General features: G+C 47.8%; 1 protein-coding gene across 1 annotated transcript in view; it reads left to right on the forward strand.

The window, feature by feature from the left end:
• Tns3 (tensin 3) overlaps positions 1–18,752 on the forward strand; it is a 146,335-nt gene that overhangs the window by 22,425 nt on the left and 105,158 nt on the right. Inside the window, exons 2-5 of the mRNA XM_059275458.1 lie at positions 11,655–11,707; positions 12,585–12,756; positions 14,450–14,500; positions 16,830–16,952. Coding sequence (XP_059131441.1) covers positions 11,655–11,707; positions 12,585–12,756; positions 14,450–14,500; positions 16,830–16,952 — 399 coding nt within the window. The remainder of the gene's footprint in view (positions 1–11,654; positions 11,708–12,584; positions 12,757–14,449; positions 14,501–16,829; positions 16,953–18,752) is intronic.

Below are 18,752 nucleotides of genomic sequence, written 5' to 3' on the forward strand. Positions count from 1 at the left end.
CAGAGAATGTGGACCATTGTGTTGTCTTGTGTATGTGCCCGTCTCGGTCTCCCTGGTCAGCACTGGCCTCCTCCACACGTGTGTGCCTTCCTCTGCGCCGCTGTTCCATATGGCTGTAGACCTTCTGACTGGGGCCAGCTCACTGGCAGTAATGGGCTACAAATGATCATACATGTAATCTCAGCAAGCCGCTTCTGGGAGTTGAACTCAGAGACAAAGCTGAGCATCTGAAGGAGTGTACTTTTATCTGGCAGTTTCTACCGTGGCTGCTCATGTTAAGACTACTGAGGGGAGAAAATGAAGTTGGGCAATTCTGTTAACTCGCTTCTTGTGTTCTCCTGAAAATAGAAATGAGAGTCTAATTGGCAGTGGAACATAAAATCATCCCACGCCCTTCTCCCTCAGAAGGGGAGACTGTGGTCAAGGCTGATCTGCCTAGGGAACTTCTGCTAGATTACTAGTGAATGCCCACTAGATCACCAGACCTAATATGGGTAAATGCATTTCAGGAGCTCAGTGATGGGCATGTGAGGGAAATGTCTGGGTCTGTAGCTCATGCTTAATTATTATTTATGCTAATAGTGGTATTGTGCACTTAGCACCCCACAGCCTCTTGTGATTTCCCTTATTTAATGTTAACAAGGTAGTTTTGCCTTTCTTAACAAATGAAGGAACCAATTCACACAGAGGGATGCTTTCCACCAGGTCGGGCAGCTAGTTAAATAGAAGAGCCGGCTTTAAATAGCCCCTTGGCTTCCCAAGCTTGCCCCCACATCCTGTGTCTTGCATATAGGGAGGTGAAGGTGGGTGCCTTAATTCTGAGTGCAGCTGGGGCCTTTGGGAAAGGCTGGCCATGGTTCCTACCCTTGCTAGGGAGGCAGAGCAGCTGTGGGGTGGTGAAGTGTCTCAGCCCAGACGCTGAGTAAGTCCCCCCATCCCCCAGCCCAACACTGTGGTCTGTGCCCGTCACCAGCTGTGTAGCCAGCTTCCTGGTACTCTTGGCCATGGCTGCCATTGTTCCTTCTCACAGAGCCGTGCACACTGCCGGTTGTCTGTGCCGGCTGGACTGTTGGGAACAGTGCAGAGGCCTGATGACACAGGATGTGCCGTTTGCTGCCCACTCAAGCCTAGATTTCCTTCCATGGCATCAAGCAGAGGACTTTTTGTCTTCTCCCTAACTATGTGGGGAAGACGTAGCCGGTCCTGGCTGTCCTGAGCCCCCATTGGCTCTGACAGGATCTGCTGTATCTGCCCTGGTTGGTGCCTCTTTGGCTAGTGCAGCGGAGAGGGACCATGACCTATGATCCAGGATACTGCACTGCGTAGGGAGACAGTCACCAAGGAGGATAGTGAATAGTCCTGAGGCAGCCTGATTGAGGGTGGGCAACCTGCAGCCAGCCCCCAGGAGGCTCAGCATACTGACCTGAGTCACGCAGCTCTGCCGAGCTGCCGGGTGTCCAGTGCTGAAATGGGAAAGCAGTCCTCATGCCACATAGAACGGCTGGGTGGCTGGGCACATTGGGGTCTGTGGCTGGGCACATTAGGGTCTGTGTCCGTTTCGGAGGTCCTGTGTGTATGTATGGTGGGCCTATGAGGTGAACTGGCCAAAGGCTGAGAGGCCATAGGGGACCACATTCAATGCCTCTGCGATGTCAGCATGCAAGTGCAGTGTGCAGAAAGGAATTTACACAGTTGGTGTGAGGGTGTGTGTGGCTCGGTGGTGGAAAGTGCTTAATATGTGTGAAGTTCTGGATTCTATACATAGACAGACAGACACACACACACACACACACACACACACACACACACAGGTCCATAGATCCACAGATCCACAGAGTATTTCCATGTAGCTATAGTCAGTGTAAGAAACAACTATGGTAAATGAGAAGATACAAACAAAACCCTGACTTGTTAGGACAGGGAGACCAGGCACCCCTTTGTTGTGAAGATGTTGTGTGGCTGAAGAGAAGAAACCTCAAAGAGTTCTTGGAGTTATCAGTAAGACTTGGATTTGTGGGTTTAGAGCATACGAGGCTATGCACAGCGTGTGCAAAGGCCCTGGGGTAGGAGAAGCAGGGAACTGAGGTAGCAGCACAGAATGACTGGGGACTACCCTCAGGGGGGCAGCTCACTGGTACCTCGGTGGCCATACTGAGTGTCCGCTCTTTACCCTGTGACAACAGGACATTCACCTGTGAAAGATGCTTTGCTGGAAGTGTGCACAGTCATTAACTAGAACATATCATTTTTAACTGCCCTGTGCAGGTTGTGTGCTGTAGGTGAGCTGCTTCCCAATGGATTCCCCATCAGTTGAGTGTACCCTTCCAAGACTCCTTTGAGGGCCCTGCTCTCACTCCTTGGCCTTCCCCTCCCAGGAGGGTGCCTGCCCACTGAGACTTTTTCTAGAGTCCCCCTCTTTTTCTGGGGCACTGATACATTTCCAGAGAAATCCTTACTGGAGACAGCAGTCATGGATTTATGTATTCTGTACCAGGCACCGGTGGGAAGGTACAGCAGGCCACACTGCTTTGATTCTTGTAAGGAAGGACTTCACTTGAGAAGATGGTTGTCATTATTTAATAACCTATTTTTAGGGACAAGGAGCCTGAGGTCCATCGATGGTGAGACACCCGTCCTGGGTCACACAGCTCCAGATGCAGACTCTGACCCCTTAGCAACTCTGCAGGAATTGTTCTTCACACTCATTCTGCTGTTTCCTATCCTCTGTGCCTGGGTCCCTTGCTCCTTCAGGCAGTAATTGATGTTGTGCTTGTCCTGAGGGCAGCCGCTACAGCCAGAGTCATTGGGAGTGGAGGGTATTGTCCTGGACGACTCTGCATTGATGATACCCAGGGTTGGACGGGACTCAGTCCACCAGGGGCTGGCATAGGTAAATAGCATGGTGAGATGCACCGTCTTCTTGACTCTGCTGCAGCCCTTGTGGCTACCTACCTGGCCTGGCTGCTGTGTCATTTGCACTGCTAGGTGGTAGAAAGCCCTTAGGACACCTGAATGTTCTATTTGAAGAAGGGTATTGAGCATCCACCAAGACACAGCTTGCCTGGCAGCCATGGCTCTGCATGGATGTTGGTGTGTAGCAAGAATCTTAAAAGTTCTTATTAATAAGATCAAACCTGAGCCAGGTATTGGGGTGAATGCTGGAAAATCAGAGAAGCAGAACTAGTCACAGCTACCTCACCTTGCCAGTTCCTCAGCTGGTCCTGTTTTCTCAGACTGGAAGCCTCTGAGTCCTCATCCCGAATGAATCTCAGCTGAACTGTGCTGCTCCAAAGCCTGAAAGCTTAACCAGCCAAATGCTTCTAGTTTCTGGTCCTCACGCCTTATATACTTTTCTGCTTTCTACCATCACTCCCTGGGATTAAAGGCTCGCTTTCTGGGATTAAAGGCGTGAGTCACCATGCTTGGCTGTATCCTTGAACACATGGATTTCTGCCTCTGGAATGCTAGGATTAAAGGTGTGTGCTACCACTGCCTATCCTAAGTATCTAGTGGCTTTTCTGTTCTCTGACCCCAGATAAGTTTATTAGGGTACACAATATTTTGGGGGAACACAGTACCACCACATTGGTGTCCTTAGATGCAATAGTAATCTAGCCTCAAAGTCATGAAGGCATCTCTCCCCTGGGGTGTGTCTCAAGACCAATGATACTTGGGATTTCGGAAAAATATACACTGTTTTTTTTTTTTTTGTTATAGATAACTTGTGAGGTTGACACAGTAACAGCAATTAGTAATAAACTAGAACAGTCACAACATCACTATTCTGTACAAATTATGTGACAGTGAGGTCTCTCTCAAAATGTGATAATGTGCTGTACTCACCTTTCTTTGACAGTGAAGACCTTGGCTACCTGTCTGAGGTTGCCCGATCCTGTGTAGTGATGGGTGTTTTGTGCTTTTAGTAGAGGCAGGGAGCTGATGGCTGTTATACTCTTCCTGGTGCAAGGTCCCTGGCCATGGGCTGAACATAAGCATGGACCTTGACTCTGAACTTGGTTTTGCCCTATCCTGAGCATTTCTGGGGAAGGAGACGTTGGGCACATCCCAGTATATCACGAAGCCAGGGGAAAACAATTGCATTGCGATAGTATCATCAGACAAGTGCTGGGCATTTTTTTTTACTTTGTTCCTTGAATAGGCCAGTAGGCAAAGGAATCCTTGTCCCATTCCACATACGAGCCCATGTGGGCTCATGCATGTTTCTGCCCGTGGTCCTACAGCTACCAGGCTGTGGGGAGATGGTGCATAATCGCACTCAGGGCTTCCTGCTGCCAAATTCTGCCACTGTCCCATGATTCTGATTGGACACAACACTGCCAATAGACAAAAGCAAAGCCAAATCTTTGTGCATCCACAGGCTCTCCTTTTGGGCCTGGGGTGTGTGACATCCCCAAACCTCACCTCTAAAGAGGATCATTGGTGAGCAGGCTTAGCCTGCCTTACCCTTCCTGGAGGATGGGATGCCCTAGGCAGCCTCAAGTTTCTCCTCAGAGTGAGTAGGACTCTGTCTGCCCTCATTCTTGGGTCAGTTGGGCTGTGGGGATGTTGGGTGACTATGTGTGTGCCTCGTGTATGTCCTGGTGGCTAGCTGGTGTCCGACATGGTGTTCAACAAGCGGTTTTGGCGAAGATGACTCTGGAAACGTTTTGGTGATGGTTCCCTGGGGCCTTGCCCATGGCCTTCTCGTGCCTAGCCGTAACACCGTCACCGCCATCGCCACCGCCAGCACCACCCTCCCTGTATACACACCAACCTCCTCTTCCTACAAGGGATGTACTCATCTCTCCCTAGGTCTGCACCAAATGTGAGACATCTGAATCTGGGCTCCTCCTTCCTGGGAACGGAGCCATGGTTTGACCTTGCAGAAAAAGCCACCTAGTCACTGAGGTCGTTCCACTCAGCCATGCTGGTTGACATGGCCACTCTCTGGCCTTGCGTGTGGGGTACGGCAGGGTGCCTGGTGAATGGGCATTCACTTCAGACGTTGTGCTACAGGATGCTACATTACAGGTGTTGTATGTCAGGGACAACACTGCAGGACACCACGGTGTAGCCTGGTGCAATGGCCAGTGTACTGGGCGGTCAGTCTGGGAACAGCTGTTTTCCCCACCAGGCCCTGTGTGTGGATTCCTAACCTAAAGGGAGGTTTGATTAGGCATAGCCTTGGGATGGTGATAACAGTGTGGCCAGAGGGGCTTTCTTTGGAGTACAGGGGCCCTAATGGACCCATGTAGAGCCTGTGTCCTTGAAGGTGGGACTGGTGGTTTATCCTATGTAGCAGGATGTCTTTGCTTCCCTGCCGTCTGGCTTGTGTTCCCCTGTCCTGCCTGACACATAATGTAGCATGCACAGATCCTGTGATGTGTCCACACAGAATCTCATGACCCACAGGGTCACTGTCCTCTCTTGAGAGAGAGGTACCTGGGTCTATAGTTACGGCTGGGAAGCTGCTGTTGCTGCATCTGCTTCAGATGATAGGAAATATCACCTTTAACAGAAGAAATCAGCTTGAATTACTTTGAAAAGTTATTTATTCTTAAAGTGTGTGTGTATGTGTGTGTGTGTGTGTGTGTGTGTGTGTGTGTGTGTGTGTATACACACGTGTGTGCATGGGTGCTTATGTGTCACTATGTGTAGAGGCCAGAAGAGGACATTGGGTCCCTTGGAACTAGAGTTGCAGGAAGTTTCAAGCTGCCTGATGTCACTACTGAATTTAGGTCCTGGGAGAGCAGTAAGCACACTTAACTGCTGAGCTGTCCCTCCAGCCCCCCAAAACAAATTACAAATGCTCAGATTAAATTCTTGATCACATTCTTCTTCGTATCTTATTTGTGGGTGTCTGGGCTAGCCTGGCCCCCACGTGCTTTCTCAGCAGCTGTTATTTTATAAGAAGATAGTGGTGGGCCACAGTGGTTGGGCCAGGATGAGCCCTGGAGCTGGGCTGGGGAGAATGCAGTAAAGGACAGAGCAGCGGGAGCAGGGTGGCCTTGGCAAGGCTGCCTGGCACAGGTTTGACCTTCACTGTGGATCCTGCCTTACCTCCCCCACTCTTCCTTCTCTCTGCACTTGTGAATGGTGATGACTGGGTTAAGTACCTGCCAGACAGGTGAGAGACTCTGCCCAACTGGAGTTACCACCTGAGGCAGGAAGCCTTGTGCACGCCTCTTGTGGGAGATCTGGTCATTGCCAGCGCTGGCTCATGGTCAGTCTTCCCCAGGAAGTTTCTGGGGACAGAGTAGCAGACAGAGCAAGACCTCACCATGCATGTCTTCAGGACAGGGGTATCCGGGGGTTGTGACCGCGGCTTCCCTGTGTGGTTCTAAGTATAGAAACTTCACATGCTGATGTGGAGCATGAGGCTGGTGATATCTTTGAAAAGGTTTTGGTTTGGGCTCTAGGAGCTGCTGAGTACTGAACACAGCTTGCAGGCAACCAGGCCTGGGCTGGGTTTCCACAGGATGCAAGTAGGTAGCACACACAGGACTGGAGCTTGGGTATCCAAGTGCATTGAACTCTCTGTGACCACAGATGATGGTTCAGAAGTATGTTAAGACTAGATTAGAATTGAATGGGGCCCGGCTGGGCCTCTCCTTCCTGCCTCATTCCTTCAGAGAGACGTGATGGTAGATGTTCCTTTGTGCGTTGTGGTGAGTCCCCAGTGGGAGGCACGTTGTGTGGCACTTCAAGTGGTTGGACATTTTATGAAATTATGAAATCTATGTAGTTCAACTCAGGTTGGGCTTGGGGGGTGGAGATAGTGTAATAAATAGTCTCTTCCTCTTGGCATCATCAAATTATATAGTTGTCAATTAAAAAAAATTGTCAGTAGCTGTAATGTGCAAGATCTCAGATTGTGAGCAATTACTATATCATGGGATCAATGTGTGTGGCACCATGCTGAATCCATATGTGCTGGAATAGGACTGTCTGCCTCAGACACCTTCCTCATTCTGGTGTGAACGGGTCCTGGGTCCTCACGGACACCCTCACATCTAGAGATCCATCATGCTTTCTTCCAGCCTCCTTGTACTAGGGAGGGTGAAACTCACCACACATGTCATGTGGATACCAGTTCTCTTTTATTTTTTTTTGTGGGGTGGTGGTGGTGGTAATGGTGAGGAGTGGTCTCAGTAATAGTTCCTCTTGGCCTGTAACTCATTCTGTATCCCAGGCTGACCTCAACAGATCCTGCCTCAGCCTTGCCAGGGCTAGGATTCCAGGCCTGCCTACCATGCCTGGCTCCAGTGCCCACATCTAACAGTCGTACATTCTCCATGTGGGTGTAAACTTAAAATGAAGGTCAGCGGGAGAACTAAGTGGTTTGGCCAGTGAACCTTATTGTGCTTTTTGATAAAGTACAAGGCTGTGTGGTGTGACTCATGGTAAAATGATAAGTACGATTTAAATTCTGAAAACTATAGGATGCTTGAAGAACTTGGGTGTGGGGGTGTTTTAGTCTGCTTTTGTTGCTAGGTGTGACCGAATGCCACAGCCTAGGTAATTTATATAGAACAAACACTTGTTTACTTCTTGAATTTCATTCTAAAAATACTTATTTTTATTTTATATGTACATGTTTTGCTTGCGTGTATGTGTATGTACACCGTGTGTGTGTCTGGTGCCCACAGAGGCCATCAGCTCTCCTGGAACAGGAGTTACAGGTTGTGGCTGCCATGTGGGTGCTGGAATTAAGGCCAGGTCCTCTGTAAGAGCAGCAAGCACTCTTAACCACTGAGTCATCTCTCTGTCCCTGGAATGAACATTTATTTAGTTCATGGTTCTAGGGGTGGAGAGGTCCACGCTAAAGGGCTATCTAGTAAGGGACTACTTTGGAAAGGTCCTTTTGTGATTCCACCTCAAACTTGGATTGTGGAGTTCACAGTGTCCAGTGCTAACCACTACTCTTTGGGACTGACAGGCCTTCTTGCTGGTAGGGTCTCTTCAGTCTCGCAGTGGCAGAGGGTGTCACATGGTAAGAGGAACACATCACGAGGCAGCAGTAAAGGGATTCTTATGGGAGGAACCCTGGAGACGACCCGTTAGCCTTTTAATCCATGAATGTCTTAGTCACAAATGAAGACAGAGTAATGATCTCTCCTGACCAGACTTAAGCAAGGATTAATCTCAGCCCGAGTCTTAGTGAGGACAAGCCATATTCAGACCATAGCTTTGGTTCTAGGATGGTGCACCCAAGTGAGCAAATGGACCTGGGGTGTTGGTATGGTGTAGAAACCAGGACAGTTTTATCCATCATCAATGAGCAACATGGGTCAACCCATGACATTTTCCACTCAGAGGTCTGTTGAAATCTTGATAGATGGAACATTTTTCCCTTTTGTTATAAATTCAGCATTTTGTTTGCAAAGAGCCCTTCCTGGTTATAGTAAGCAAAAGCCTGTCTGAGGTGTTGTAATTTTAGTCTTACATACATAGGGTTTCTGTGTAGTTTTTTTTCTCTGCCTTCTTGGAGAGCTCACTTCTGCATTCCATTTGGCCCTGTGACTGCTGCATCAGAAAAGAAGCAGTGAGAAATCCAGCCTGTGTTTTAACAAGATTCCTGGTCTTTCGGTTAGCAATTGAGGCTAATGGCTCCATGTGGATGGATGGAACAGAGCCCTCAATCCTGCCCTTGTTACAGAAGAAATTGGTGCTTAGGGCAGTGGCTGAGTCCAGGCCTACAGCATCTCCAGAGCCAAAGTCTTAGTGCCAGGCCTTCATTCATGTATTTATTCTGCAGTTATAAAGTGATGCCCCCACATATGGGGGTCACGTATTTTTCAGCAGAGTGGTGACGTCCTCCAGCAGGGTGGTGATGCCTTCCAGTTGAGTGGTGGTTACAGTCACCACGTTACCTGGAAATATGACAAGACCCTGTCCCAATGTCAGTCATTTTGATTACCCACTGAGATTGGTGTGGAGTCCAAAGGGAGACGCAGTAATTTCTGGAAACCTCCTGTGGGGGTGGAATTAGGCCTATGAGAAGGTAAGGATGATGGGATGGTCCTGGGCAGCAGGTCCAGGCCATGTGGCTAGACCGTACCTGCAGGGAAGGTGCAGGGCTCCCCTGAGGCCTCCATAGCCTCTTGGCCGGGTTTGCCTGTGAGCAACTGCAGTTTGGTAGGGTCCTTGTTCCAGGTCCAAGAGCCTCAGATCCCTTTTGTGGCTCCTGACATCATCTCATTTGGAACAAAAGACAGGGAGCAGCTCTTTGGGTAGTGGGGAGAGGCTTAGATGTCACCCCGGAGACTGGCAGTGTTTCCAAGCTGACTACAGACATGGTGGCTTCCTCCTTTCCTATTCAGGTATCATGTGAGTTCTTAGCAGAAAACAGAACAAGACAAAAACAAAAAACAAAAAACAAACCTACAGAACTATAAGAGGGAAACGGAGCAGAACTGTGTCCTAGAAAGAAACTGCTTCTCTTCCAGATGTATTCAGCATCCAGTCTGCGTCTGCATGGATGTGGGTGTCTGTTGTGTGACTGATTCATGTCTCCATGATCCTGATTTAGGATGATTGAACTTGAGCCCCACCCCCAATGGTGGGAAAGCGATGAGCCCCTCCACCCCGGGATGCTTGGAAACTGATGAGCATTCAGTGGAAACTGTATTGATTTGAACTTCGATCTTTTTCTGGACTTGTGCTATATGGCATATCTCTAAAGTGTACAGTGGTAGCCACCTCTGCTCTGGTTAGCTGTGTGGTCACAACAGGACATGGGGACCTCTTTGGTGTTGCTGCCAGATTATTCTCCAGGTTAGATGTGTCAAGCTCATTTAAAAAAGTTATTAATTATGCGTGCGTGCGTGCGTGCGTGTGTGTGTGTGTCTGTGTGTGTGTCTGTGTCTGTAGGCCATGCCTGTGCAGGTGCCACAGAGGCCAGAAGAGGGCTGTGGAGTCACTGGAGCTGGAGGTAGAGTTGTGAGCTGCCCAGTGCAGGTGCTGGGAACTATAGGTCCTCGGAAGGATAGGAAGCTCTCTAAACTGCTGAGCTATCTTTCCAACCCTTAAACTCAGTTTTGTTTTATGGTGTTTTCCACTTCCGGTGGGTTTCTCGGGGACCCGCTCCATTGTTAATGAGGCGAGGTCCGGAGCTTGGACAGGACCCATTGGCCATCATCTACCTAGGATGTGTTTCTACTGTAGAGCATCCACGGCACCTGCAGAACTGTGCAGTTTCCTAGTCACAACTCTTTGCCGTTTGCCCTTTGTAGTTACGTAAACACTGTCTACATGTCCTGTGCCACACACTCTGGGTCAGTTGTTTTAGGATCCCTCTTGAGGACTGATGGGTCCTAAATACTTGTCATATCCACTCACAGTGTTCTCAGATCAGGACCCAGTTGACATATCAGCAGCACTTGTACAAAATCTTCTTAGAAGTTTGTTTCTTGTATTCTAATAAATACAAATTCTGTTCTGAGATCATCTAGTCTGAGTCCCGAGTTCAATTCCCGCCTTCTGAGAGACATCAGGACCTCCCTGGAGTCTTTCACAGATTCAAGGGTACAAGAGTGGATTGGGAGGACAAGAGGGCAGGTTCTGGAGGCTGAAGGACTCCCCGGGCTGGATGTGTACAGTAAAGACTGTGGTTACTTGGGGCTAGACAGAGTTCCAAGCTATGATATGGAACATGCCAATGACCCCTAAGGGCTTGGGGGTGGGATGGGGGCCTGGCCCTGTCATCTACTGAAGAGAGGAGCAGCCTCCACTATCCTAGGGAGAAGGTGCTATGGAGTACAGCCACTTGAATGTTCTGGATACCTTGATGTCCAACATAGGGTGTGGATTCTAGCCTCTGTCCCAGAGGCAAGGGTTTCCTATTTTGGGTTTCTGGTTTCCTGAAGGCTTTGAGTTGGGATGATTTTGGGAAAAGAGCTTTCTTGACCTGTTTGTACCATTTATTTTCTATTCCTACAATCACACTGAGTGTGTGTGTGTGTGTGTGGGGGGGGAATCCAGATATAAATTAGAATTAAGGATGTATCATGCTTCTGACTGTTTGTGGGGTGGAAGTTCACAAGGCTGTGCCCCAAACTGGCTCTCTGCCTCTTGGTACAATGTCACCCCATATCACCAAATAATGGGGCAGGGAGAGTACTTCGCAATGCCATGGAGTGCCATGGAGGGGGATGCCTAGGCATGTATGTGACCTAGGTGTGTAACCCTTATATGCCCACTGTGAACTGGGATTAGAACCTGAGGATTTTTTCTCCGTTTGGTGTATGTTTAGATTTATCACCACTGAGAGTTGCTGCACACATTTATGATGAGCAGCCATGGCAGAGATTGATGGGGGTGAGGTTCTTCTATACCACATCAAAGTCTTCTGTATGTGCTGAGTTTGTGGCTGCCCAGTCCTGGAGAGGGGGTGGTCTCACCATCCCCTGCCTGATGGCCTTCCATGGAATTGTGACATTGGGCAACCCCAAATCCTCTGATACGCTACACACCTTTCCGAGTGATAAGGGAGGTGGGAGTGACAGTGTTTACTTACCATTGATGATTAAGCTGTGGGACAGCTGTCTTTTTTCCTCCTGGTGATGGTGGTGGCGGCAAGGCTGGGTAGTTGGTCTAAGTGCCATTTGGGCTGGTATGTAATCTCAAAAGGATTTGTGTTTTGATATTTGCAGGCTCCTGAAAGTTCCACCCCACCTGCTGCTCTCCGCTGTGACAAGCCTTCAAGGTGAGTGTTCCTCTGGGAAAGAAGCTCATTCCTAAGCCCCTGGCCACAGGTTGGGGGTGGTCACCAGAGAGGAGACTAGGACATTCTATTACTTATTCTGTAATAATCATGTTGTTTGGAGGCATGCGAGAGATTAGACCCACAGACTGGTTCATGCTAGGCAAGTGCTCTACCACGGAGCACCCCAGCCCCCCCCCCCCCAACTACTGTTTTTAAGAATGAATCATCAAAGATAAAACATCTCATTTATAACCATTTCTGATTTTATATTGTGGAAACATCTTGTCTTTTGGTAGACAGTGATATTGACATCTGGTTGTATGACGTCAGTAGTGAGGAATGGGTAGGCATGCCTCAGGGAACAGCCACTTGCTATCAGGGGCCAGGAGAGGTGGCCTTCAGCCCAGTCAGTTGCAGAACTTTTGGGAAGCACCTCTTTATGGTCTGAGATCGCCGTAAGAGATCACATTACTATCATTATTATTATTATTACTGTTAATGTTCTTAGTGTTTAATTTGGTTCATTTAAAAAATAATTGAAATTCTTTTATGACCATGTTTGATGAATAAGATGGAAAAGAAAAACATCTTTGAAAATGCTTAAACAAGTCAACTGTAAAAAACAAATTATGGTATGGAATGCTTGCACTCTTCTCCAAGCTTCTCCTCTGCATATTCCCAGTAGTTAGGGCCTTGCATCTGCTCAGTCTTGACCTGCCATAGATCTGTGTACCCTAGTGCGTGGGGAACAGTGTAGATGGACTGTAATGAGGCTCTTGGGAAGCTGCTGCTCTCATCTCTCTCCTGAAAACCCCAGGGGGAGCGTTCATCCCTTTTCCTGTTGTCCTTTTACTGACTGCCTCCTCCTCTCTTGCAGGCCCCTGGTCCTGAGTCCAGCCATGGAGGACAGCCATGAACTGGACCTTACCTATGTCACGGAGCGGATCATCGCAGTGTCCTTCCCTGCCGGTTGCTCAGAGGAGTCCTACTTGCACAGCCTGCAGGAAGTCACACGCATGCTCAAGTCGAAGCATGGGGACAACTACCTGGTGAGTGGGCAGGACAGCCACAGCGTGGCAGAGGGGCTCGAGGCAGGGGTCCTGAGGAGGGAGCATGTGAGGGCCAGGTGTGTGTATGTGCCTTGCTAACAAAGGGGGATGGTCTTGGGGTCTGGAACCCAACTCAAGAGTCTAGGAAGTGGGAGTTGGCCATGTGCTCTGTCCTTCCACTGTAAGCTTTGCTCTCATTGGTTGTCCCATGGGCTGTGACAGTTGACTGTAGGGGTGGCTGCTGCCCCTGTCCAGCACGGATCATGGCTTCTGGCTCCTAGGATTGTAGGCATTCCCAGTCAGCTACCCCTGGCTAATGCCAGGTGGTGTCCCTGGTGTCAGGAAGCAGCCCTATCCCCTCCTGCTGTCCAGTACATTGGACAGGCAAGAGGGTGGGTGCCCAAGAAACAAGAGCAGTCATGGGGGCAAGCATAGGCAGCCCTGATTTCACAACATGTGTGCTATGAGGGGGACCGTATTTGAGGAGAAATAGAGAATGGCTTTGCACACGCCTCTCTCTGATTGGCCCTGTTCTCTTCCAGGGCTACCAGCCCCACAGAGCCTCTTTCTGCTGCTGTAATCACTGCTTAGATTACATCGACAGCTTCTAGCACCTTCTCTCATGCTGCCGCCTTATCTCAGGAGAGCTAATCTTACAAAGCCAACAAGGAGGCTATTGTCACTCTTAGCAGCCTTCTCCCACGGCTAGACTCAGGGCTAGGCTCAATGGGGACTAGCTGTTGCTTCCAGGATAGTCTCTTCATGAACTGCCTGTGACCTCTTCCAGCACTTGGACTCCCTGAAGTCCCGCCTGGTTGTGGGCAGGGGAGTAGCATTCTAGCCCCCAAGATGGCTACACCTTTCATGAGACCCGTCCAAAGCTTCCTCTGCCTTCACAGTGTAACCTCTTCGGGACCAGGACTCCTCCAGTGGGAAGCTGTGCCCAGACCAATCTCTTTCTTTCCATACTTCCCAAGGAGACGGCTGAGGGCATTCCAAACCCAGAAACCTTTTAGGGAAGGCAGTCACAGTGATGTAGCTGGCCAGGCCCTGGTGTCCTGTGCCCTCTAAGGAAGAGTAGCTGAGTGCTGATGATTCAAGCAGGACATGAGTGGGGCTGACACTGAGTGGGCCTGGGAGGTAACTGGGGCCGAGTGAAGGAGGAGCCATGTGTCCTGTGAGGGCACAGGTGGTCTTGTGTTGGCCTTGATTCCAGACAGCTGTGGTTTGTTAGTGGCAAGCTTCCAGCTCAGGCTTTCCCATACCTGACTCCTCTACTGAGAAACCACTACTGCCTGCCCCAAGAGTGCCCCTTGTGCTGGGCAGGACCAGGAAGAGCTACTACAGATCTGTGTGCACAGACCTTGTATTTTAGAATGTTTGACGATTAAAAAAAAAAAAAAAAAAAGCAAAACAAACAAGAAGGAAAAGTTTACCTTGCCCATTTTAGCTAACAAAAATGCTCATTTTGGTTAACCAAAGGAAAATGTTGGATTTACAGACGTTCGAGTGCCGTCCGAATCTCGCTTTGTTTCTGTCCTGTGACCACACACACACACACATCTGTGCATTTCCATCTCTTTTTGGTCCTTGACCCTCAGAGGCAGCTGTTTAAATGTGTGTGTGCAGTTGTGTGTTTTCCTTTCTCTCGGGGAACCATGCTTTGTCTACAATTATTTGTTTCCCTTTGTAGGTATTAAACCTTTCAGAGAGGAGATATGACCTTACAAAGCTTAATCCAAAGGTATGGAATTTATTTCTTTGTAGTTTGACTTAGTAATAATGTAAGTGATGCATGTCTTGTTTGTGCAAACGTAGTTCTCACCGGCTTGGTGGAATATAGCTTGGTATCAAGGAATATTAACTACTGTTTATATCCTTTGGTTACTTTGAAAATTAAAAGTAATAGATCCATAGGAAGTGAGGTTCTGTAAACCTTTCACTTTGGCTCCATCAGTGGCAGCAACTTGTAATACTTATACAGGTCCAGCATCCCTCATCTGAAAATCTTAAGTCCTAGCTACTCAATAGCTAAAACTTGGCCTGGAGCAATGGCTCAGTGGTTAAGAGCACTCAGGGCTCTTGCAGGGGATCTGAATTTGATCCTTAGCACCCACTGCAGCTCACTGCTACTGCAACTCCAGCTCCAGGGTGATCAGATGCCTCTGCCCAATGCAGGCACTGCACTTATGTGTACATACCCCCCCCCCCCCCCGACACACACAAAAAATAAAATAACTCTATTTTTTAAAGGCAAAACTTGGTTGCATGTCAACATAACACCATGGAAGGAAAATTCCATACCCTGGAAACTACATATAGTTTATTGAAAATATTACATAAAGTTGTCTCAAGGTGCTATACATATAGTATATGAAACAAATGGGTTTATTTTGTGTTCATGTATGTGTCCTGTCTCTTAAGATACATATATGTGCAGATATCCCAGAATTTGAAACAGACAAAAACCCAAACCTGTCTGGCCCAATGTGATTTGGAGAAGGGATACTTATTTATAAAACATCTGTATGTATCAGAAGCGCTGCCTCCCTGGAGCCCACAGCCTTCATTCACAACTCAGTAGTTTGCATATGCACGTGCCTGTGTGTCGTTCTCTGCCACTTTAGCATGTGTGTAGATTCGTGTAGCCATCACAACCAAGGTGCGAGAGCCTTTCCATTGACATGAAGATGTCTCTTCTGAGACCTCTCTCTCTCTTTTTTTTAAAAAAAGATTTATTTATTTATTATGTATACAGTGTTCTGTCTGCATATATGCCTGCAGGCCAGAAGAGGGCACTAGATTTCATTATGGATGATTATGAGCCACCATGTGGGTGCTGGGAATTGAACTCAGGACCTCTGGAAGAACAGCCAGTGCTCTTAACCACTGAGCTATCTCTCCAGCCCCTGAGACCTCTTAATAGTCACAAATATCCCCTTTATCCATGATTATTCTTAGTAGCAAAACTTAGGGATAAAATCAGGACTGTGGGACTATGTTTGCATATATATTCTGTATGTTGAAATGCTTTGCAACTATTAGAATAGAACAATATAGGCTGAACATCCCATAACCTGGAATAAAAATACTCTAAAATTCAAAACTTTTGGGAGCACTGTCATGCTCAAAAAGTTCAGGTTTTGTTGTATTTACCATTTTGATTTTCCAGAATATGGATGCCCAGCTGGTAAAGTCTATCAAATACTCAGAATCTGAAAAAACTCTAAACTAATTCTGACCCCAGACCTAGTAATAAAGAGTACAGTATGGAATTTTTATGTGTCTCAGTTATGCTGGGTGCACAGGAAAGGGGTCCAGAGCTTCATGGAACTACCATGCTGGCTGCCTTTGCTGTGGTCCAACCTATTGAACTCCTTTCTATTACTTTCATCCATGAGAGGGCTCTACTCATCCCATCCCCTAAAAAATAGAAAGAGAAGCAACATCTCCATATGGCCCTCCCATGTGCGTGGCCAGAGGCAGGGCTGCTTGCTTGGGGCTTTGGCCCTTCTCAGTGATTTTCTATGTTCATGTGCCAAAATAGAAGCAAAACTTGAAGGCACCTCCTCATTTCTGGAGGACTCTATGTTCCTGAAGTGTGGTCTGCATGACACAGGAAACATTGGTTTCACAGAGGACTCTGTGTCCCTGAAGTGTGGTCTGCATGGCATGGGAAACATGGGGTTCACTATATTTGTCAGACTCCTTTTTAGCTTGAGAGGACAATATTTGACAGAAGTGTGGGCCACAGGCTGCTGTTTTAGATCTTGGAGGTCCGTGGATCCCTCTACAGTCAACTCCGAACCATTAACGCCTCTGAAAGCTATCTGTAGAACTGTCACCCAGCTACAAAGGAGCAGACCAGTGCCTAGGTGACGTGTGGCCTGTGGGCGATGTGGTGGCCATTATTTTCTTTCCTGTAAAGGAACCTGGCCAGATGCTCATCAGCTTTCAGAAGAGGCCTACACAACATCCCTCCTGACCCCCAAGTAGATTATATCACTATGAGATTACCACAGAAAGGTCTAGGAAGTGGAAACTGAGGCAGCTCTCTTCTCTCTCTCTTGCAGATCATGGATGTGGGCTGGCCTGAGCTGCATGCACCACCTCTTGACAGGATGTGTACCATATGTAAAGCCCAGGAGTCCTGGCTGAACAGTGACCCCCAGCATGTGGTCGTCATCCACTGCAGGGTGAGTGTTTGTGCTCCCACATACTCTGGAGGTCCAGCTGGACTTCTAGCATTTAAGGAGCCACATGGGTTAAGATCGGTGCTGGTCACAGGCACCAGCTGATTTTCTTGGAAACCACTGTGGTTCCAAGGTGATGGTCAGCTGGTGTGACATGCTCCATGTAGGTATGCATTTTAGATTTCCTTTTCATCGTAAAATGAAATAAAATAAAATAAATAAAAAGAATCTCCAAGCCCACAGTTTGGCTTTAGAATTAATTCATAGGTCTTGAGGTTTCTAGTATAATTAGACTTTTTAAAACCCCCTTCTAGCAATTCAATTCTACTTGTTCACTCTGAATATTAATGAAATTGAAATGGATTGTAATATGACTGGAAACATATGGGCCACCAAAGATGAAAACGCCATCTAGCTATTTCACCTCCCCTTCCTTAAGCGAGTCTGGCCTCTCTTTGGGTGGGTGTCCAGTTTATGGACTTGTGATGATTCCTTTTCATTACCCACTATAGGGCACTCATTGCTTTAAACCACTTTTGAAATACCCAGAGAATGTGCCACAAGAGATAAGCTTTTAATTTGAAATTGTGGTTGCTGATGCCATCCAGAGTTCACCATCGTTGTGGCTGCAGGGCTGAAATCTGCTGGCTTCGCACAATGAGTGTTTCCTTTCACACATGCCCGGAGTGACTAATAGACAGACATGTCTCAGCTAGGGCAGGGGCAGAGTAGAGCTGAGCTGGGGAAGCCATTCTCCTGTTTGCTACAAGGGCTGTGTTCTGTGTTCAACATATGCGCAAGCCGCCAACTTGAAAGAGGCTGTGCTTCTGGCGGGAGGGAGGGAGTGTTCTTCCACATTTTACCCCTTCTTTGAAAGTCTGTACTGAGGAAGATTCCCAGGAGATGTTGGTTGGGGTGAGTCTAGGATTTTTGTTAAGATTGAAACAGAGCTGGAAATCCAAAAGGCTGCTGCCTATACTATGGTCATGAGTGCATCCCACCTACCACGTATTTTCCTACAGCCTGTGAGCTCAGAGCTGGTCTGAAGGCGAAAATTCTTACAGTGTTTACACTTGGAGTCTGACAGGAATGAAGACACACTTACTTCCCTCCCTCAGCTGCTCACACTCACTGCACGATGGAGAACTCACACCTACACAGTGCCCACGAAGCCTAGATACACATCCAGGTATCACATCGGGGTGCTTGGCTGGCCTTCTACAATGAGTTTTGGCTGCGTCCCTCGTCTTCAGTTTTTGGGGAGAGTTTTAGCCTTTTCCTTTCTTTACATGTTTGGTGCAGTCTCCCCGAATCCGTGTGCTGCTGGGCTTTCTGATGGGAGAGTTGGTACTCACTGGCTCCCCTTACCGTGCTCAGATGTTCTGTTCCGACAGGTTGTGTGCTTTGGGGGACTTAACCCGTTTCACCTGGATGGCCGTTGTGCTGTTGACTCTGCTGTTTCCTTTCTGTCCTCAGTTTTTGAGTCTCTCTCCTTTTAATCTTAGCCAAAGGTTGGCTGATTTTATTTTACCTTTAAAACAAAGCGGTCAGTTTGTTGATCTTTCCTGTTTTCTGAATCTCTGTTTTATTCTGCTCTACTTTCTTTCTTTTCCTTCTTTCTTTTCTTTCCCTTTCTTTCTTTCTTTCTTTCTTTCTTTCTTTCTTTCTTTCTTTCTTTCTTTCTTTCTTTTTTTCTTATATTAACTTTGGGTCTAGTTTGGCCTTTTTCTAGTTATTTGAAGTCTAAATTGAGGTTCTTCAATATGAGATCTTTCCTCTCTTTTTAGATGTGGACAGTTATTG

The sequence above is a fragment of the Peromyscus eremicus genome, chromosome 10 (assembly GCF_949786415.1).
Source record: "Peromyscus eremicus chromosome 10, PerEre_H2_v1, whole genome shotgun sequence".
In the NCBI taxonomy this organism is placed as follows: domain Eukaryota; kingdom Metazoa; phylum Chordata; class Mammalia; order Rodentia; family Cricetidae; genus Peromyscus; species Peromyscus eremicus.